The 20,901-nt window shown below is 36.1% G+C and overlaps 1 protein-coding gene across 1 annotated transcript; it reads right to left on the bottom strand.

Annotated features, from left to right (window-relative positions):
- Window positions 1-293: 293 nt before the first annotated feature.
- LOC107485814 (uncharacterized) lies at window positions 294-19,277 on the bottom strand. The gene is made up of 12 exons (XM_052260684.1): window positions 18,664-19,277; window positions 16,833-17,937; window positions 16,373-16,651; window positions 15,198-16,276; window positions 13,357-13,827; window positions 11,320-11,403; window positions 10,395-10,571; window positions 9,227-9,739; window positions 2,872-3,979; window positions 2,341-2,643; window positions 803-2,235; window positions 294-420 (listed from the first exon to the last, which is right to left on the bottom strand). The coding sequence occupies exons 1-12, from the start codon at window positions 19,149-19,151 to the stop codon at window positions 294-296; spliced, it is 7,167 nt and encodes a 2,388-aa protein (XP_052116644.1). The 5' UTR covers window positions 19,152-19,277.
- Window positions 19,278-20,901: the final 1,624 nt, after the last annotated feature.

Here is a 20,901-nt window from a genome sequence, read left to right as displayed (position 1 = left end):
GACATTGGTACCCTCCATGGCCTGTAGATTTTCTCTTTCCCACTGTAATGAATCTCAATCTGGGTTGTCAAACAAGTTCTATGCTGCAGCAACGAAAAATTCAAACCATTCTCGATCTCAAGCGTCATCTTCTTAAAGATCCTCAAACCCAATAAGATAAATTAGTGTAACCTCATTGGAGCAGTTTACACATGAAACCAACATTAAAATATTTGTCCCAAGACATTCAAAAAAAAAAAGAAAAAAGAAAAGCCGTCACACATGAATTCAAATACAATCCCCAAATGCTCAATTCATATTCCTCCCCACCCATCTTTTTTCATATTCACAATTTGAAACCCGCAATTTAACACAGAAACACATTCCCAGTAATCAGATAACATAAACTCTCCTCTATCATTAAGCAACATATTATTTTTCCTAAAAATTGAAAGAAAAAGAATTACAAACTAAAATCCAAACTTCAAATAGCAATATTGATATAAAAAAGATTTACATTTCTTTGTGGATGGATGCAATGAGCTGTGTCAAAAGCTTCAGATCTGGAAAGTACTAGTATATCAGTCAAGTACACTGGTACATGTGAAAGCTTTTCAATAGAATGTATCATGTAGCTGCAGCAGAGTTGTGTGAATAGAGAGAGGAAAGTCAGTGGAACTGTGGAAGGAGAAGCTAATCAAATTTGTATACTCCAGCTTCTTCAAAAGCTAATCGAAATTGGAAAAAAATGTGAAAATGTTATTAGCTTTCAAAATTGATTCTTCTCAAAAAATTAAATAGTACTCTTGGGAAATGGCCATACCTTTCTTCCCTGCCAAAGTTGTTCAGTTCACTCACATCATCTTCAAATATGTTTGCCTCACATATATCCATTATCTCAGTGCTTTTGTTCAAGTCAAACAGACTTTGTCTTTCATTCTTTTGCCTTTCAATCCCACTTTTGTTCAAATCTTCAATATCCTCGATGCATGCCCAGTCAGTGCTCAATACTTTGGCATGATAACAAGGAAGATATTCGAACTCTTCAGAATCAAATTCCCCATACTCAACCTCCGGCCGAAGCAATAGTTTAAACCCCATATCTCGGTGAAATTCTCCCCTGAAGTAATCATTGGTCAAGCAGAGAATGTAAAGGTGATAACCATCACACATTCTATATGTTCTCCAAGGAATGATGCACCTATTACCATTGCTAACAGACAAATTCAACTTCACTGATTTATCAAATCCCCAAAACGTTGTATAAAACAGGAAACATACTGCAATACCCTTTAAATTTTTATTCAGACGGCAATCACTTGGATATGGGACTAGTGCTTGTGCTGCACCATTACCATTCAGAGAATAATTGACAAACAAAGATGGAATTTTGGTACTTGGGATCAGCATTTCCAAGACCACACCTTGATTGTCTTGATCCTGGCTACTAGAAGATTTAAAGGCAGTGCAAATGGTTGACAAAACATTGGATTCAAGTATGTTCAGTGATCTACACCCATATGCTTCTAATTCTCTAATACTAGATGGAAGTTTTGGCAGAAACTGAAGACAACCACATCTATTTAGCTTAAGGGACCTAAGCTTGGAAAGTTCATGAATGCTTATTGGGATATTAGCAAACCAGTGACCACTTAGATCCAAATGCATCAATGATGGGAAGTAGCAAAATAGATCATGAGAGAAAGATATTTCACTCTGGTAACATCCACTCAAATTTAGATTACTCAACAAGGGGAGGCTTGAAATTGAAGATGGTAATCCATGAAGGTTAAAACAAGAGCCAAGATCCAAGTTCTTGAGGGACTTTAACCTATGAATGGTATCAGGAACAGAATCAAGTTTTCCACAACCCTTTATGTTCAAATCTTCAAGGCCAACTAAATTTCCAAGTGATGAGGGTAACTTTCCTATAGGAGTTCCGCTTAGAGAAAGCTTTGACAATTTTCTCATGCATTCTCCAAACGCTGGGGGATTTTCGAAACTCTCACAATGCTCAATGATCAGCTCCTTCAAGGAACTCATCTCCAATTTACCTGGAAGAGTTTTAAGCATTTCACAGTAGCTTAGATTTAAGTGAACAAGGTTCTTGTGGTGTACGAGGGATATGTGAACCTCAGTTAGGCTATCACAACCTTGGAGATCAAATGTTTCAAGAATGGGAACCCCAGAAATATCAGGTGTCTGCTTTAGGTTCCGGGAGCTACTCAAATCCAGGTACTTCAGCTTTTCGAAAAACTGATTAAAAAGAAAGAAAACACACAAATTTCAAAATATTATAGTCTTTCATAAGTCAATATGGGGAAATAAAATTTTAAAGATCTATTGATGAAATGATCTAACCTTTTTGCCATGCCAAACTTGTTCAAGGTTGCTACGTTGCATTTTGATTTCAACAGCTTGATATTGTTGATTTAACAAGGGGAGAGTTTCCAAAGGACAAAAATCCCAATGCAGAACTCTTACTGAACTAGGGAAGTGGTTGAGGCCAAGGGGAAGTTCCATGTATGGTAAACTGAGATATCTTAACTGTGTTGTCTTTGAGAAGGCTTCAGTGCTCCAATGTGCTGAGATTGGCTTACTCTGAAACCAATAAAATTTATCATGTCCAAAGCTTAGAACCATACTTTGAATTGCTTCTGTTCCCTGAACAAAATAAACATGACCTTAAGAAATAGAAGGAAACTTGGACATTGATACCTAAAACGTGACCTTAAGAAATAGAAGGAAACTTGGACATTGATACCTAAAACGTGACCTTAAGAAATAGAAGGAAACTTGGACATTGATAAAACTTGAGGAAAATAGGAAATAAAACAAATAAATGTTTATTTTCATTTCAGATCAATCAGTTGTAAAGGAAGTTTCACCTACCAGATCATTTGTCAACACTTGATGAATGTCATCTTTAGACCACAGCCTGCTACGCTTGCCTGGTTTACATGGAGATTCTTCATACACAATATGCCTCCCCATTTCTTGAAGCACATCATGCATTTCTAACTTATTATTCTGATCTAAAGTTACCAAAGCTTTATCAATCAATGTAACAATTCCGCTTCCAATATCACTTCCAACTCCAACATAAAAATCACAAATTCTTAATATATGTATTGCCTCATCTTTTTTCATTCCTTTGAAGAAACAAGCAATATCAAGAAAAATACTCTTCTCTGTTGGCATCAAATGATTGTAGCTTATTTTCAACGCATTGAGAACTTCAAAATGTGGAAAACTCATTATTTCTCTAATGGTACTATGCCAAAAGTCAGCATTTCTTCTATATAGATAGGAACCTAAAACCTCAACTGCCAAAGGAAGACCTTTAGTATATTTCACAACTTCTTTAGACAGAGAACAATATCCTTGTTTAGGTTCAAGTTGTTTAAAGGCTTTCAAACAAAACAGATTATAAGCTTCTTCTCGATCTAACCCTTTAACTTCATAAGTTCCATGGACTCCATGTATATCTAGCAAGTGCATATCTCTGGCTGTGATTATTATTCTACTTCCCGGTCCAAACCAATCTTGGTTCTCCGCTAAATTCTCTAATTGGTTTAGCTCACTTACATCATCAAGAACAAGAAGAACTTTCTTATTGCACAAAGCACTTTTTATCGTTGTTTTTCCATCTTCTATGTCATGAAAATAGCTGCTTATGTTTAGACATGCAAGAAGGTCTCTTTGCAACTGAACAAAACCATTTTTTGCAGACAACTCTCTAACATTTCGCATGAAGCAACAAACGGTGAATTCACCTCGGATGGCTTCGTATACTGCTCTCGCTATAGTTGTCTTTCCTATGCCACCCATTCCCCAGATCCCTACAAAGCGAACATCATTCAACCCAATACCTATGAGATTAATCACTTCCTCCAACCTTGAAGCAATCCCAACACGATTCTTAGTGCAAGATGGCAATTTCGGAATTAGCTTTCTATGTATGTGTTCAGAAATGCTTTCCACAAATCTTGCCTCAAGTCTAAAAAGATCATAAAGTCAAGAAAAGTTATTCATCTTGCTTGTCACTCAAGAACACTAGCAAAATAGTGTAACCGGTGTTTTAGTTTCCAAAATTAAGCAAAGATATAATTTTCTAATAAAAATACGTAGTATAAATATTATAACTTGATGAACAATCATTCCGAAAAAAGAAATAGCACTTCAGCAATTAGATGGTTATTGTTGAGTCTGCAACGGAATTGACTTCTAATAGATAGAAAGTAATATGAAATTGAACATTACCCACAATAATGCACTAACTATAACAAAGCCAATATGAGAAAATAGGATGTGAATTAACTTTCTTTTTTATTTGATGATTTTTTAACTACATTATTACAGAAATATATATAGTATCATCTATGCTATAATTTTAATGAATGATAATAGTTTCCTCCTATGAAAACTCCCTACAAGTTCTTTTCTATTAAAACTCCTTACAAACCTTATTTTACTCCTTAAGTTTGCTCTAAACCTTTCTTTTATTCTCACAATTCTCTACCTCGTTCACAATTTGAAATCTACTCAAATTTTGGACGATCAAAGTGTGTTATTCATATCTGGTTGCATCATTTTTTACAATGACTGCCTACGTACCCTTGTTCAGGATCAAACCAATCGTAGTTCTTCTATTTCTCCATGTAATGCCTAACATGAAGTAATATTGAGCAATTCCAAACAGTGTTGAAACTTGTTTCCCAACACTACTTTAGTCAACATATCAGCAGGATTTTCATCTGTGTGTACTTTTATAAGAGAAATGTTACCTTTCTCTATAACATCACGCACGAAGTGATATCTTACATCAATATGCTTGGTACGAGCATGATGAACTTGATTTTTAGCCAAATGAATTGCACTTTGACTATCACAACTCAGATTCACGCAATCTTTCTTCAACCCCAAATCATCTAGAAGACCCTTTAGCCACAATGCTTCTTTCACCCCTTCTGCTACTGTCATGTACTTAGCTTCTGTAGTAGATAGTGCCACTGTAGCTTGTAACATCGATTGCCAACTAACTGGAGCACCTTGTATTTTATATACATAACCAGTCGTAGAACGTCTTCTATCTAGATCACCAGCATAATCAGAATCAACAAAGCCGCTGATTTGACATGATTTTTCATTAAAGCATAAACCTGTGTCAATGGTACCCTTTAAATATCTTAATATCCATTTGACTGCTTCCCAGTGTGCCTTACCCGGGTTTGCCATGAACCTGCTAACAACACTGACTGCTTGTGAAATATCTGGGCATGTACACACCATACCATACATTAGGCTACCGACTACACTAGCATAAGGTACATTTTCCATGTAAGCCTTATCCTCTGCTGTTGTGGGAGATTGTTTACCAGAAAGCCTAAAATGTGGAGCCAACGGCGGTACATTTTTCATTTCAAACCTTTCAATGACGCGCTCAATGTATCCTCTTTGGCTCAAGAACAATTTTTGCCTTGATCTCTCTCTTTTAATTTCCATGCCTAATATTTTTCTTGCAGCACCCAAGTCTTTTGTTTCAAATTCTTTACCAAGTTGAACCTTTAACATATCTATCTCTACTTTACTCTTAGAGGCAATAAGCATGTCATCCACATACAATAGAAGATAGATATAATCACCTCCAGGAAGCTTACGAATGTATACACAACAATCATAATTACTTCTGGAAAAAACTTGTTTTAACATAAAGGAGTCAAATCGCTCATACCATTGCCGAGGAGATTGTTTCAATCCATATAGCGATTTCCTCAAGCGACATACCTGACTTTCTTTACCCTCAACCTTGAAACCCTCAGGTTGATACATGTATATTTCTTCCTCTAAGTCACCGTGCAAGAATGCAGTCTTCACGTCTAGTTGTTCCAACTCAAGATCACCATGAGCGACAAGACTTAAAAGCACCCGTATGGAAGTGTGTTTCACCACAGGAGAAAATATCTCATTGTAATCAACACCTTCTTTCTGTGCAAATCCCTTTGCTACTAACCTAGCTTTGAATCTTGTACCATCTGACTTAGTAGGATCTTCTTTTCTTTTATACACCCACTTACAACTAATTGCAGTCTTTCCTACGGGCAATGGGACCACATCCCATGTCTTGTTTTTATGAAGATATTGCATCTCTTCCTCCATAGCGACAAACCAACTCTCTCTATCTTTGTCTTTGATAGCATGTTTGAAGGTGACCGGCTCATCATCCTCCACTGAGAGTGCATAATCTACCAAGTTTACCTGCCTATAATGTCTCAAAGGCTTGTTTGACCCGAGCTTCTGAACAAATTTATAATTCCTCTTTGGCCTAGTAGATGCCAAAGAATCCTGCTGCTGTTATTGTAATGCATGTGCATTTTCTCGTTGAATTTCCTCATGATCAAGTTCATCCTCTGCATCATCTCGAGTAGCATTAGGATGCTCCACCTGAATATTACTAGAGTCTATTTGTTGGTATTTAGACTCTATCTCCACCATTTGAAGTTTTTCCAACATTACCATCATCTGGCACCATATCTTTAGACAAAGTTACCATAGATCGTTCATCAAAGGTAACATCCCTGCTAATTACAAACTTAGAATCATTTACACTCCAAAGGCGATAGCCTTGAATCCCTCTTGGATACCCCAAAAAGATTGCCTTCTTTGCTCTATCATCAAGCTTATTATCTTTGACATGATAATAGGTTGTGCATCCAAAGACTCTGAGCTTCTCGTAATTTGCATGTTCCCCTGACCACACCTTATAAGGTGTGTTTCCATCTAGAGAAGAATGTGGGGATCGATTCACTATGTAGTAAGCTGTAGCAACTGATTCTGCCCACCATTCTCTGCCTAACCCAGAATTAGAGCGCATACACCTTGCCTTCTCAAGTAGCGTACGATTCAGTTGTTTGGCGACTCCATTCTGTCGTGGTGTTTCTCTAACTGTCCAGTGTCTTGTAATGCCTTCTCGGTCACAGAACTCCTTGAAAGCCCCATCTGTGTACTCTGTGCCATTATCAGATCATAGAGTTTTTAGCTTCCTACCTGTTCGGTTTCAACCATTGCTCTCCACCGTTTAAAAGTATCGAATACCTCATTCTTATGTTTGAGGAAGTAAATCCAAACATACCTGGAATAATCATCAACAAAAGTAACAAAATACCTGGAACCACCCTTGGAAGTAACTTTAGCCGGGCCCCAAACATCAGTATGCACGTAGTCTAACAACTCTCTGCTTTTATGCTTGCTTGTAGAAAACTTCACCCTATGTGCCTTTCCATACACACAATGCTCATAAAATTCTATTTGTGGTTTCTTCATATTTTTCAGCAAACCTTGTCCACAAAGCAATGATAGACCTTTCTCTGATATATGTCCAAGCCGCATGTGCCATATTCTTGTGCAATTTGTTTGATCTCTACTTCCACCGATTCCAACTGCTAACTCACCTGTGACTGTTGTCCCCAAAAGAGAATAAAGATTACCGTGACGAACTCCCTTCATCACTACCAAAGAACCACGAACAACTTTTAGTACCCCATTTTTCGCAACTATTTTGCAACCATTTTTCTCCAACAAACATATGGAGATAAGATTTTTTCGCAAGTCTGGAATATGTCTCACATCCTTTAAGGTTCTTACTATTCCATCATGCATCTTAATTCTTATAGTACCCAACCCCACAGTTTTACAAGCATGATCATTACCCATTAAAATTGTGCCACCATTTATGCTTTCATAGGTAGTAAACCACTTTCTATTTGGACACATATGGTGAGAGGCTCCTGAATCAAGAATCCACTTACCGGAGATTTCATAAGATTGTTCTGTTACAGACTAACAATCCTCCTCGTCATTTGAGACTTAGCTTGCTTCTTGCTTTTCTTTCGAGTTGTCATTGTCGTTGTTCTGTTTCTTGAAAGTTATCTTCTTATTTGGACAATTTGCTTTGAAATGTCCAGCCTCACCACATTTAAAGCATGTTCTCTCCGTGTGAGGTCTAGATTTTGGCCTAGACTTTCCACGCTTATTACATTTTCCTCTTTCATTAGTCATTCCTCTAGCCGCGAACAATCCTTGTGCTTGATCATTATACTTTCTTCCATATGAAGATGACATTATACTTGTAGTAACCTTACGTAGATCATCTGCTAAAAGTGATGCCCTCGTCTCATCCATGGTCAGAGTGTCACCCACTAGCATCAATGTCTGTACCAGATTTTCATAGGACTTCGGTAATGAAAGTAACAATATGAGTGCCTGGTCTTCATCATCAACCTTCACATCTATATCCTTTAAGTTTGATATGATCCTATCAAACTTATTGATATATTCTCGGATTGAGGTGCCTTCCTCCATCTTGCATGTATACAATTTGTATTTTAAGTAGATCCTGTTAGTTAGAGTCTTTGTCATGAAGTTACTCTCTAACTTTAACCAGACGCCTGCTGCAGTTGCTTCTTCGTTCACCAAGAAAGCAACATCCCTCTCAAGGCATAAGATTATTGCAGCCCGTGCCTCAAGATCTAATTCTTCCCAATCTTAATCTTTCATTCCTTCCGACTTTTTCTCTTTTCCCGCTAGTGCCTTGTGTAACTTCTGTGATATAAGCAGATTTTTCATCTGCATCCTCCAATAGGAAAAATCATTTTTTTTCATTGAACTTTTCGATTTCATATTTGCCTACTTTGACATTACTACTAGTAGAAGTCATTATATTCAAAATTGAATTTTACCACTCAAATAATGAATAATATAACGTTGGCTCTGATACCAATTGTTGAGTCTGCAACGGAATTTTGACTTCTAATAGATAGAAAGTAATATGAAATTGAACATTACCCACAATAATGCACTAACTATAACAAAGCCAATATGAGAAAATAGGATGTGAATTAACTTTCTTTTTTATTTGATGATGTTTTAACTACATTATTACAGAAATATATATAGTATCATCTATTCTATAATTTTAATGAATGAGAATAGTTTCCTCCTATAAAAATTCCTTACAAGTTCTTTTCTATTAAAACTCCTTGCAAACCTTATTTTACTCCCTAAGTTTGCTCTAAACCTTTCTTTTATTCTCACAGTTATCATTTACACCAAAACCTTTAATTACCATAATATGTTGATTGTATTTTAATTTTGATTGTAACAAACATCTTGCTAACCAATGTTATGGTGATAAGTACTAGTGTGCATTGAGATTAACATAGTAGAAAATAAATGAAGAATTACTTACTGATGTTTGGAATCCCAACCAGAATAACTAGCAATTTGTGTGAAAGCATCTCTCCACCTTCTAACCTTCTCACTGCCTTCACCAAATCTGTGTTCATGTTTTCTGAAAGCTTCATCAAAGGTTCCTTTTTGGTGTCTCACATCAGAGGGCTCAACACCATAGAAGACAGGCACAATCTGTAGCCCCAGGTTGTGTTTGCACTCAACAATCTTTTGAAGCTCATCCAAGCACCAAGCAGAGGAAGCATAGTTTGGCGAGAGAACAACGACCGCGAACATGGACTCTTGAATTGCTCTGAGAAGTTCAAGAGAGATAACTTGACCTCTCTCAAGGTCCTTGTCATCCTTGAAAGTTGTGATTCCCTTCCTTTCAAGCGAGGCACATAAATGATCAGTGAAGCCTGTGCGAGTGTCTTCACCCCTGAAACTCAAGAACACGTGATAGGTCCATGATCTTGGTGAAGGAGGAGTGGAGAAAGAAGAGGCTTCAGCAGCTAAAGATGCCATTGCCATGTATACGGGAAAGTGTAAAACAGATTGTGTTTTGTGGTGTGTATATTTTTTTTAGCAATGTTGTGTTCAGTAAATATTGTTAACATAGATTAAATAGCAAATAAATATCATGGTTTAGTGCGTGTGAATAGAGAGGAAAGTGAGCAGAAGCTGCTTGGGTAGCTTCCATCACAAGATAGGAGAAAGCCAGGAAGGAGTGCAAACCATTTTCTTTAAAGATATGGCCTACACACTACAGGGAAAAGAGAGGGTGCAGAATAGCTGAATAAACGTTTACTTTGGTAATTTGTGTGGAAATTAAAATAAAGGTGAATCGTTAATAAATAATTAAAAAGGTGAATTGGGTTGTTGCATCTAGATAAGATCATATTGGTCTCCCATTTGCTACGTCTTCTTTTAACTATAACGGAATAACTCATAACAAGAATCTTCTTCATATGTATCCAGAAATTCCAAATTATAATAATATATTTTATCATAATGGATAACATTTTGTATCAAGAATTTCATCATTCGTATTTAATTTTTACTTTTATTTAGTTAGTGTATTTAATATCTCAAAAAAAAAAAAGCAATATCAAGAAAATTGTTCTGCTCTATTGGCATTAAATAGTCATAACTTATTTTCAATGCCTTGAAAATTTTGATTTGCAGACCACTTTTTTATTTCATTAATAGTATCATGCCAGAAATCATCATTTCTTCCACATAAGTCGGAACCCAAACCAATCCTTCTTAGCATTCCAACACAGTTCTCTGTGCAAGATGGTAACTTTGGAATCAACTTTTCATGTATGTGTTCAGCAATGCTTTCCAGGAGTTTTGCTTCATGGCTGCAAAGGAATTAAGAAGAGAAGTAAAGTCATAGTTACAATCTAGTTACTAATCTTGATTGCATTATATACAAAGATCTGAGACTCTGATATAATATGCAAGTAAACTAAGTATGATTTTTAATCCCTAGATAATGATTCATAGTTTATACGACCTCCTCATTTTGTATTTATATTATAACTTTGAATTGAAAAAAAAAAACTTATTAACTTTATAGACACTGTTTTATCAAATTTGATCAAAGATCTGTTCTTTTTTATAAAATAAAATATGTAATATAAATACTAAGTTCTCCTACAGTTAGATAATTAGCATCTAAGCCATGTCATTCTCTACTTGCACTATTTGATTCGTTCTTAAAGGTAGGTCAATGTCACATAAAGAAGAGACAAGAAGTTGCAGCTGTTTGCTTATCTAATTTGATTCATGCTTAAAGGTTTTAAGTTCCACACCTTTTTCTAGAATGTTAACATACAAACAAGTTAATTTATTATTTTATAAATCCAAATTGTCTCATACATGATACATGGTTGCATCAAACTAAAATTAAGACAACATGAGATGCATATTGACATGGGCTAAATTTATGCATTGCTAAGGTTTTCACAACCTTTAAGAACTGACATTTCAAGATTCCAGACCCAAAAAATGAGATCACTTTAGGTTCACGAGGGAACTCATATTGTTGTACTTTCAAGAGTTATTCTTCTAACAAAATTAAATTTAGCTTTTGGAAAAGGGCCATACCTTTCTTCTTTCCCGAAGTTGATCACTTCATCAATCACATCATCTTCAAATATATTTGTCTCACATAAATCCATTATCTCAGCTCTGTTCATGTCAAACACTTAACTATCAAAGTTCTTGCACCAGATTATAAATTGTCTTCAGCACTTGAGTTAATAATTATCTGCATTAATCCTTCATAAAACTTCATCATACATATTTTAAATTTATATATCATTTTCCTGACATGTCATGAGATTTTTTATTATAAAAGAAGTTACAGCAGTGGAGGAGAAATACAATGATTCCTCCAATGCCATGAAACTTTATAGAGCATAATTAATTACATATATTAGCTTGAAGCAACAAAATTTCCTAATAAATCCATGCCTTTTCAATCTATGTACCTTACCTTCAGAAAAATATGTTGTTCAAATCTCTACTTTATGAGATACCTATCCAAGTTTGCAATTTACCAGTAACTTAATATTGAAGTGTGCAGCATGGTACATTCAATCTATGATTACGAGATCAACATTAAAGGAGGATACAAAATCAAAACTAGAAAGGTTCCTACACTGCAAATCCTTTGATACAATTCAAGATGAACTTGGTTGAAAAATGGAAGATATAAAGGTATCTAGGCACAGAGAGTTGCTTTTGTCCAATGTGTATTCTTTTCTTTGAAAGCTGGACCTTTTTTGGAAAGAAAAGATGTCTGCAAATTGAAAACATGCAGTTGTTTTAAGAAACGAATCAATATATTAAAGGCTTATCAAGTAAGAACTTTCAAAGTTCTAATCAGGTACATCAAAGACATAGTCCGCAGAACCCGACAGCATATAGGTAATTCTTTATCAATAATCGCAGATCGAAACAACTGAAAACATAGAAGAATGGCAACAAATTTGACATTGGCACTCACCACGGGCTGCAGATTTTCTCCTTCACTCTTTAATGAATCTGAATCTGTCATGTCATGCTTGCCATTTTTGGGGGGCTAGATAGAAGATAATTATCAAGATGCTTTTGATATGAACCCCATTTAAAATAAGCTCGTTTAACCTCATCTCTTTTATTGAGTGATATTGCCAAATTTAAAACCTGTTTTCAGTGTCTCGTTCTAAAGAATTAAGGTCAAACTCATTAGATGCAACTCTTTGAACTTTTGAAGGTTGTATCTCACTTTTTTCGTGATTCATTAAAGTAGAAGAACTATCTACAGGTGTTGATATTGTAAAAATTACATGTTCTCCTTCTGGAAGATTAGCATTCCTCTTAAAAATGCATCAATTCTTTAATTTTTCATTATTATTTTATATAAAAATTTGAATATATATCCTGTAAAATATGTAAAAAAAATTAGAAGGATAAATATTAAAATTTATAATATTTATTGAATTTTTTTATCAATTTATACAAATACAATAATATCAATATTTATACTGTGCAACAAAAGAAAGAGATGAAGATTAAACTTTGATATTTTAAGTCATAATAAAGTATTTGAACCAACTGAACTATTTTTTATTTTCTGAAAAAGTATTACTAATTTTTTTAACAAAAATTTGGGGGGCATGGCCCCTTGTCTGAACTAAGCTCCCCACTGCTTGCCAAGTCTCACTTCTTGCTGCCGCAACATAAAATTCAAAACATTGTCAATCTCAAGCGCCATCTACCTAAAAGCCCTCCAACCCAATAAAAAAGTCCGCTATAACCTCATTGTAACAATTTACACGTGAAACCAAGATTAAATTTTGTTCTCAAGATATTCAAAGAAAAAAAAAAGTAGAGAAGCCATCACACACTCAAATACAACCTCCAAATGCTCAATTCATATTCCTCCCCAACCTATCCCTCTTTTTTCTCATGCCCGCAATTTGAAAAAGAATTAAAACTAAAATACAAACTTCAAATAAACCCAAGAATTACATTTCTTTCTGGGTTCAAAAGGCAGTTGAATGGATGCAGTGAGCTGTGTCAAAAGCTTCAAATATGAGGAGCCATTTAGCTGAAGAGATCTAAGCTTGGCAATCATGCTCTTCCTCTTCTTCATACATTGGAGGGTCAACCAACTGCATCTTATTCCTAGAAGGTGAAGAATGTGAAATGATGTCCATGTTCAGTTCAAGAGTTGCTTTTGTTTTCCCTGTTTGGGATTTTCTTTTCTTGAAATCTTGAATGTCTTGCTTAGTCACCCAACGTGCACCAGATCTATTTACTCGGATTTCATAATTACTGGAAAATAGCATTTGGAAGCGATTGTGTTGGCAAAACAAGTCACTAAAATAGTAACCATTCACGCAGACAATGCATAAATTATCTCCTCTACGCGACATGTTCAATAAACTCCCGTTGATGAATTCTTTACCGTTGCAGATCACCGGAGGCTGTTCTTCAGAGTCTTTGTCAACATCAAATAGGAAAGAAAGAGCAAGTGCAATGGTTTCAGTTGAAGGGGAATTATATTTTGGCATGAAAAAAATGATAATCAGAAAAATCTTCAGGTTCACCTTGGCTGACCTATTCCTGGGGCTGAATCAAAAGTTTAAAGTTTAAAACCCTAGATCTCAGCGACATTCATCATTGAAGTAATCATTGGTCAAGCAGAGAATGTAAAGGTGATAACCTTTGCACATTCTATATGTTCTCCAAGAGATGATGCATCCATTACCATGTCTAATGGATAAATTAAACACCACTGATTTATCAAATCCCCAAGACACTATAAAACAAGAAACATAATGCAATACCCATTAACCTTTGATTCATATGGCAATCAAACATTAGTAATCAAAGTTCAAATGAGGTACATCATAGCCATAACCCACAGAACTAGACAACATATAGGTTATTCTTTATCAATAATCGCAGATCAAAACACTCGAAACTTACAAGAATGGCAACTAAGTTGACATTGGTACCCTCCATGGGCTGCAGATTTTCTCTAATCTGGGTTGTCAAACAAGTTCTATGCTGCAGGAACGAAAAATTCAAACCATTCTCAATCTCAAGCGCCATCTTCTTAAAAATCCTCGAACCCAATAAAAAAAATTATTGTAACCTCATTGGAGCAATTTACACATGAAACCAAGATTAAAATATTTTTCCCAAGACATTCAAAAAAAAAGGAAAAAAAAGGAAAGCCGTCACACATGAATTCAAATACAATCCCCAAATGCTCAATTCATATTCCTCCCCACCCATTTTTTTTCATATTCCCAATTTGAAACAAGCAATTTAACACAAAAACACATTCCCAGTAATCAGATAACATAAACTCTCCTCTATCATAAACCAACATATTATTTTTCCTAAAAATTTCAAGAAAAAGAATTACAAACTAAAATGCAAACTTCAAATAGAATATTTATAAAAAAAAGATTTACATTTCTTTTCTGGATGGATGCAATGAGCTGTGTCAAAAGCTTCAGATCTGGGGAACCATTTAGCTGAGGAGATTTAAGCTTGGCAATGATAGATGTAATATATTGAGAAAGGTGTGTCATGAGCTATGAGAACTGGGATGCAAAGGGAAGAGAGGTAAGAGTTGAGGTGGCTCGCTCTTCCCCTTGTTCATATAGTTGAGGGGCAACCACAAGCATCTTATTCCTAGAAGTTGAAGAATGTGGGATCATGTCCATGTTCAGTTCAAGAGTTGCTTTTCTTTTCCCTGTTTCGGATTTTCTTTTCTTGAATTCTTGAATGTCTTGCTTGCACACCCAACGTGCTCCACATCTCTTTACTCGGATATCAACTGGAAATAACATTTGGAAGCGATTGTGTTGGCATAACAGCTTACTAAAATAGTAACCGTTCACGCACACAATGAACAAATTATCTGAACCAGTCGTCACGTATAAAGTCGCGTTGATGAATTCTTTCCCGTTGCAGATCACCTTAGGCCAAAATCTATGGAGATCTTGGAGATCAACATTTGCAAGAAGTCTTCACGATCTTGGCTAGCTGATTCTGCAAAGCCACAACACGCCTTTGATATAACCTCATCAACATTCGATGCATCCAGTGAATCACAACCCCATGCGTCTAATTCTCGTAGACTTGATGGAAACTCTGGTAAAACCTCCAATTCATCGCAACAGCTTACGTTCAGACATGTAAGTCTGGGAAGTTGATGGATACTTATTGGAACTCTTAAAAAACTGCTCTCAGATAAATTCAAATGCGTCAACGAGGCTAAGTGGGCAATATCATAGGAAAGGGTCGACTCTTCTCTAGATGTGCTGTCAGAATCATCATAATCAGCTCTGACTGTGAGGGACTCTAACCCATCAGTTTTGTGTCGAAGACCACGTAACACCAACTTTTTAAGGCCAACGAAACATCCAAGTGATAAGAGAAGATCAGTAATCTTGGTGCATCCACTTAAGTCCAACTCAGACACGCCAGCCAAATTTCCAAGCGTTGGGGGTAGCTCTTCTATGTCTGTATATGCCAGAATAATTTTTGATAACTGTTTCATGCATTCCCCAAATTCTGGCAATCTTCTCAAACTACTGCAGCAATGAAGATCTAGTTTCTCGAGTGAACTCATCTCCAATTTCTCTCCAAGTGTTTCAAGACTCCTACATCCACTTAAATCCAATTCAACAAGCCTCTTGTGGTGTGCGAGAGACTGGTGAATATAATCCAGCTCCTCGCATCCCCAAAGATCAAGTGTTTTAAGATTGGGAGCCCCAGAAAGATCTGGCAGTCTTCTCAAACTACTGCACCCATATAGATCTAGTATCTCGAGTGAACTCATCTCCAATTTATCTCCAAGTGTTTCAAGTCTCTTACAATCTCCTAAATTCAATTCAACAAGCCTTTTGTGGTGTTCGAGAGACGGGTGAATATAATCCAGCTCCTCGCATCTCGAAAGATAAAGTGTTTTAAGATTGGGAGCCCCAGAAAGATCTGGCATTTGCTTCAGCTGCTCGCACAATGACAGATCCAAGTGCTCTAACTTTTCTAGAATCTGAAAAAACATAAAAAAAAATATCACATGGTTAATATTTATGCTGGAAATGTTTATGTAATAAAATTTGATAGAACTGTTGATGAAAAGGTCTACCTTCTTTCCATCCCATAACTGTACAATTTGGCTTTCAGACAGATTAATTTCAACAAGCTCATAGCGTTGATGATCTGTAAGGGGCAGAGTTTTCAGTGGACAATGTCTCCAGCGAAATACCTTTAATGTACAAGGAATATCGCAGAGAATGGGAGCTGTCACGCCATCTAAAATGAGAAGCTTTAACTGGCACATTTTTGAGAAAGATAAATCTCTCTGATTCACTTCAGTCTCGCTATACCACTCATGTAGAACGATGCCATGAGTTGCTTTAGTTTTCTACACATACATGTAAATAAATAAATAAACAATTAAAAAAACCAATGAAAAAATTATACCGATTGAGATAACCACACAAACAAAAAATAGTTTTTAGTTACCTAGATATAACATTGAATACATTGTCGAATTCTTATTTTAATTCTATGCATCCTATAGTTGAGAAAAAAACGACAGTTACCTTCTTTTGAGTAAGTACAAAATCAACATCCTCGTAACACCAGAATCTGCTACGCTTACAAGCATCATTCGGAGATTTCTGAATTACAATTTGTTTGCCCATTTCTTCAAGTAGATCATGCATCCTCAACCGATCAAGCATCCCCAACTGTTTGTCTATAGTGATCAATGATCTATTAATCAAAATATCAATACCGATTTCAGCATCATGACCACATCTTTCTAATATCTCCGTTACATAATCTTTCTGGAATCCTTTAAAGAAACAAGCAATATCTAAAAAAATATTCCTTTCCATATCATCTAAACCCTCATAGCTTATTTTTAAAGCATCAATAATTTCAGAATGGGAAGACTTCTTTATTCTTTCAATAGCACTATACCAAACCGCAATAGGTCTACCATTAAGATAGGAACCCAATACTTTAAGTGCCAATGGGAGACCACCACTGTATTTGACCACTTCTTTAGACAAATCCAAAAACCCTTCTGTAGGCTCCAGCTGTTTAAAGGCTTTCAGACAAAAGAGGTTAAAGGCTTCACTTTTCACTAACCCTTCAACCTTATAAGTTTCATGCACCTCTTGTTCCTTTAGCACCTCTAAGTCTCTAGTTGTAATTATTATTCTGCTTCCAGGACCAAACCAAGCTCGCTCCCCAGCCAAATTCTCTAGTTGTTTTTCATGATTTACATCATCAAGAACAAGAAGTACCTTTTTGAGACGTAAAGAGTTTTGAATTATTGTCCTCCCATCATACTTGTTATAAACAGCATTTGAACTTATATTCATTTGATCAAGAAGTTGCTTTTGTATGTCAGTAATATCTTTTTTCTCACAGTTCTCCCTTACATCGGCAAGAAAGCAAGTAACTTCAAATCTACATCGAATGGTTTCAAAGACAGCTCTAGCAATAGTGGTCTTACCCATGCCGCCCATTCCCCATATGCCTATAAAGCGAACGTCATTCAATCCAAGGCCTATGAGAGTAATCACTTGTTCCACTCTTGATTCAATTCCCACAAGATTCTTCATTGAAGATGGCAACTTAGGAATCAATATTTCAAATATATGTTGAGCAATATTTTCCACAAGTACTGCTTCGTCTCTGTTCACGGAAAGAGAATTTCTTTGTAATATAGCAACTTCTTTTATTATAAAAAAGAAATTTTGTAATAAGATAAAGGAAGCCGCAAAACAAAACAACTGAAGTTTACAAAAGCAATTTTCTTTTACAAAATTTTTTTGCAATAAGCTATATATATTTTCCAGGTAATTTATTTATTTGATATAGTTTTTATAAATTAATTTTAATTTGATACCAGATTCATTGAATTATTATTAGTTAGGCGGCAAACTAGCAAACCGTATTATACGAAAGTATTTCTGGTTATATAAATCATCATAAAAAATTAATAACTCTTGATATCTATTTATGCCTCAAAAAAGGATCATGCAATATATATTTTTTGAGAAGTACTCCAAACTAGTTTTTAAAATTTTTTTAGTCGGACATTTTAGTTTTTAGCTTAAACATTGCATTCTATTCGCTTTAGAAAAATATTTAAATGTAGCATTACAAAATAATAATAATACTATTATATAATGTTAAGAGTAATATCTCTTATCGATCTTAAAAATTTTTAGTGAAACATTTTCATTATGCCATTTACCGGAGCAATTTTAACAAGCAGATCTATGTTATTTGTTAAAAATGGTATCTATAATGATTGCAGTTTTATTTAGATGGATATGGGTCTAAAAGTTTGAACATGTATAGCAGATAAATTGTAGTAATAACAAGAGTAATAAGTTAATGACTAGTTTAGCTTACTCATTTTTGGAGGTCCAACCAGAATGAGCAGCAACTTGTGTTAGCGCATCTCTCCATCTCTTGACCTTCTTACGGTCATGTTTCTGTTCGTGTTTCTTGAAAGCTTCCTCAAAGGTTCCTCTTTGGTGCCTCACATCACTAGGCTCCAAACCGAAGAACACTGCCTCGATCTGTAGCCCCAGTTGGTTCTTACATTCAATGATCTTTTGGAGCTCATCCAAGCACCAACAGGAGGAAGCGTAGTCTGGTGAGAAAACGATGACGGCAAACATGGACTCTTCAATTGCTTTGAGGAGTTCTTTTGAAATAACACCGCCTTTCCGAAGGTTTTGGTCATCTTTGTAGGTTGAGATTCCCTTCCTGTTGAGGGCCGCATAGAGATGGCCAGTGAAGCCTGTGCGAGTGTCTTCTCCTCTGAAACTCAAGAACACGTGATAGGTGCATGATCGTGGTGGTGGGATTGAGGTGGAAGAAGAGGCGGATGCCATATGTTTGAAGTTTGAAGAAGTGTATGTATCTGCTGCAGAAGAGTTGTGGTTAACACTAAACAGTTAATTAATAACATCAATTAAGAAACCCTTTGTGAAGAGAGAAAGGAAATTAAGCGGAAGCTGGTGTAGTCATGAAGGAGACACAAAGTTGAGAGGGCAATGATGACTGAAGACGCGTGAATCTGTGATCGTCGTACACCTTTTATGTAAACTAGAGTGAGACGCGCGCAATGCGCAAAGAGGTAGATTATTTATACTATATAGTATATTTTAATAAATAGAAAAAAGACAAATAGGTCCCTAATTTTTTAAAACGGGGACATTTTCGTCCCTCAAAATTGGAAAATACATTTCGATCCTCCACGTTTTAAAACGGGAGACAATTATACCCTTCCGTCCGTTTTGGGCCAAAAACGGTAACGGAGCCAGCTGACATGGAAGGGCAGTGAATGACGTGGCCATTACGGTCGCTGAGGTGGATTGGGACGAAATTTAACTGGACAAATTCGTCCCTGAAGTGCCAAACGACGCCGTTGCCACCAGTGAGCCCTATTTCATCCAAACGCAAGGTGATACTCATGGCCGCTGCTTGTGCGATCGTCCATGATGAGCGAGGGGGGTTCTTCATGCACAAGACCTGGACGGGGATCTTCATGCGCTGTTGCAGGAGGTTGTGATCCAGATGGGGTTGCGCCGAAGTGCTTCTGCGGCGTTTATGCCATTCTTTACAAGTCAAGAACAGCATCTAATCCCAATAGGATGTTTTTCGGGTGTCCCTTCTTCAAGGTGAGCAATTATTTTTTATAGCGATTGGATGAGAGTGTTCGGTGTCTAATTATGGTGTTATCTGAAAAATTGCTCCAGGTTAAAGAACGGTGTTGCCGGTATTTTGTCTGGCTTGATGAACACTTGAAAAAAAGTAGGGCCATGGAGTCTGAAGCATTGGGTGCTGTGGATGATGTTGGAGGTGTAGACATTGAAGGTCATGTGCTGCGAAGTCAGGAATTAGAAAAAAAATTCAACTGGTGCGAAGCCAGGAACTGGAGAAAAAAATGAAAGAGTTGGAGAGGAAACTGTTATGTATGGAGAAAGAGAAAAAAAATGAGTATATGGCATATTGATTTGATTAGTGTAGTTTTTGTTGTCGCTGTATGTTTCTTAAAGTGGTGAGGATGATGAGTTGATGTACAATGTTGATGATGTAATGAAAATTGCCATTGTTGGCTATTCAATGAAAATTGCCATTGTTGAACAAAAAATAAGGTAGTAATTTTGTGAATCAGTTATTATATAAGGTAGTAATTCTGCATATATTATGAGCAAAATATGAACAACAATGTATCTGTCTTAATCCAAAATATAAACAAGTTTGCCACAAAATAATAAAACATCTGGTTGGCATATAAATAAGTTTGCCAAACTACAAACTACAATAAGTAGACAGTGTTGTTTAATTCATACTTAAGACTATGACAAAAAACAGAAATTCATTCAGTGGTGTTCAGTTCTTCTGATCCTTAGATCCAGCAGTTGGGATGAAATTCATTCCTATGGCCTCACTGCCAACGACTTTGAAGGTCTCCTCTGATGTAGTGACACTGGCACTGGTGCTTTGAGTCTGAGTTGTATCCGGGGGTGGAGTTGGAGGTGGATTTGAAGGTGGATTTGCACTTGTTCGGGGCCTTCTGATTGTCTGCTTGGGTCTGAATTTAGAGACAGCAGCTGGGGTTTTGGTTTGCCCCATTCT

Source organism: Arachis duranensis, chromosome 4 (assembly GCF_000817695.3).
Source record: "Arachis duranensis cultivar V14167 chromosome 4, aradu.V14167.gnm2.J7QH, whole genome shotgun sequence".
NCBI classification, from domain to species: Eukaryota; Viridiplantae; Streptophyta; class Magnoliopsida; order Fabales; family Fabaceae; genus Arachis; species Arachis duranensis.
This window is presented reverse-complemented; position numbering and strand designations above follow the sequence as displayed.

Excerpts from the sequence above, each read along its gene's own strand:
- LOC107485814 (XM_052260684.1), bottom strand. The coding sequence starts at position 19,151 with ATGGCATCCGCCTCTTCTTCCACCTCAATCCCACCACCACGATCATGC. Across the intron at positions 16,277-16,372 it reads AGTTATGGGATGGAAAGAAG|ATTCTAGAAAAGTTAGAGCA; the intron begins GTAGACCTTTTC and ends ATGTTTTTTCAG. Across the intron at positions 13,828-15,197 it reads TCCATAGATTTTGGCCTAAG|GAATAGGTCAGCCAAGGTGA; the intron begins GTGATCTGCAAC and ends ATTCAGCCCCAG.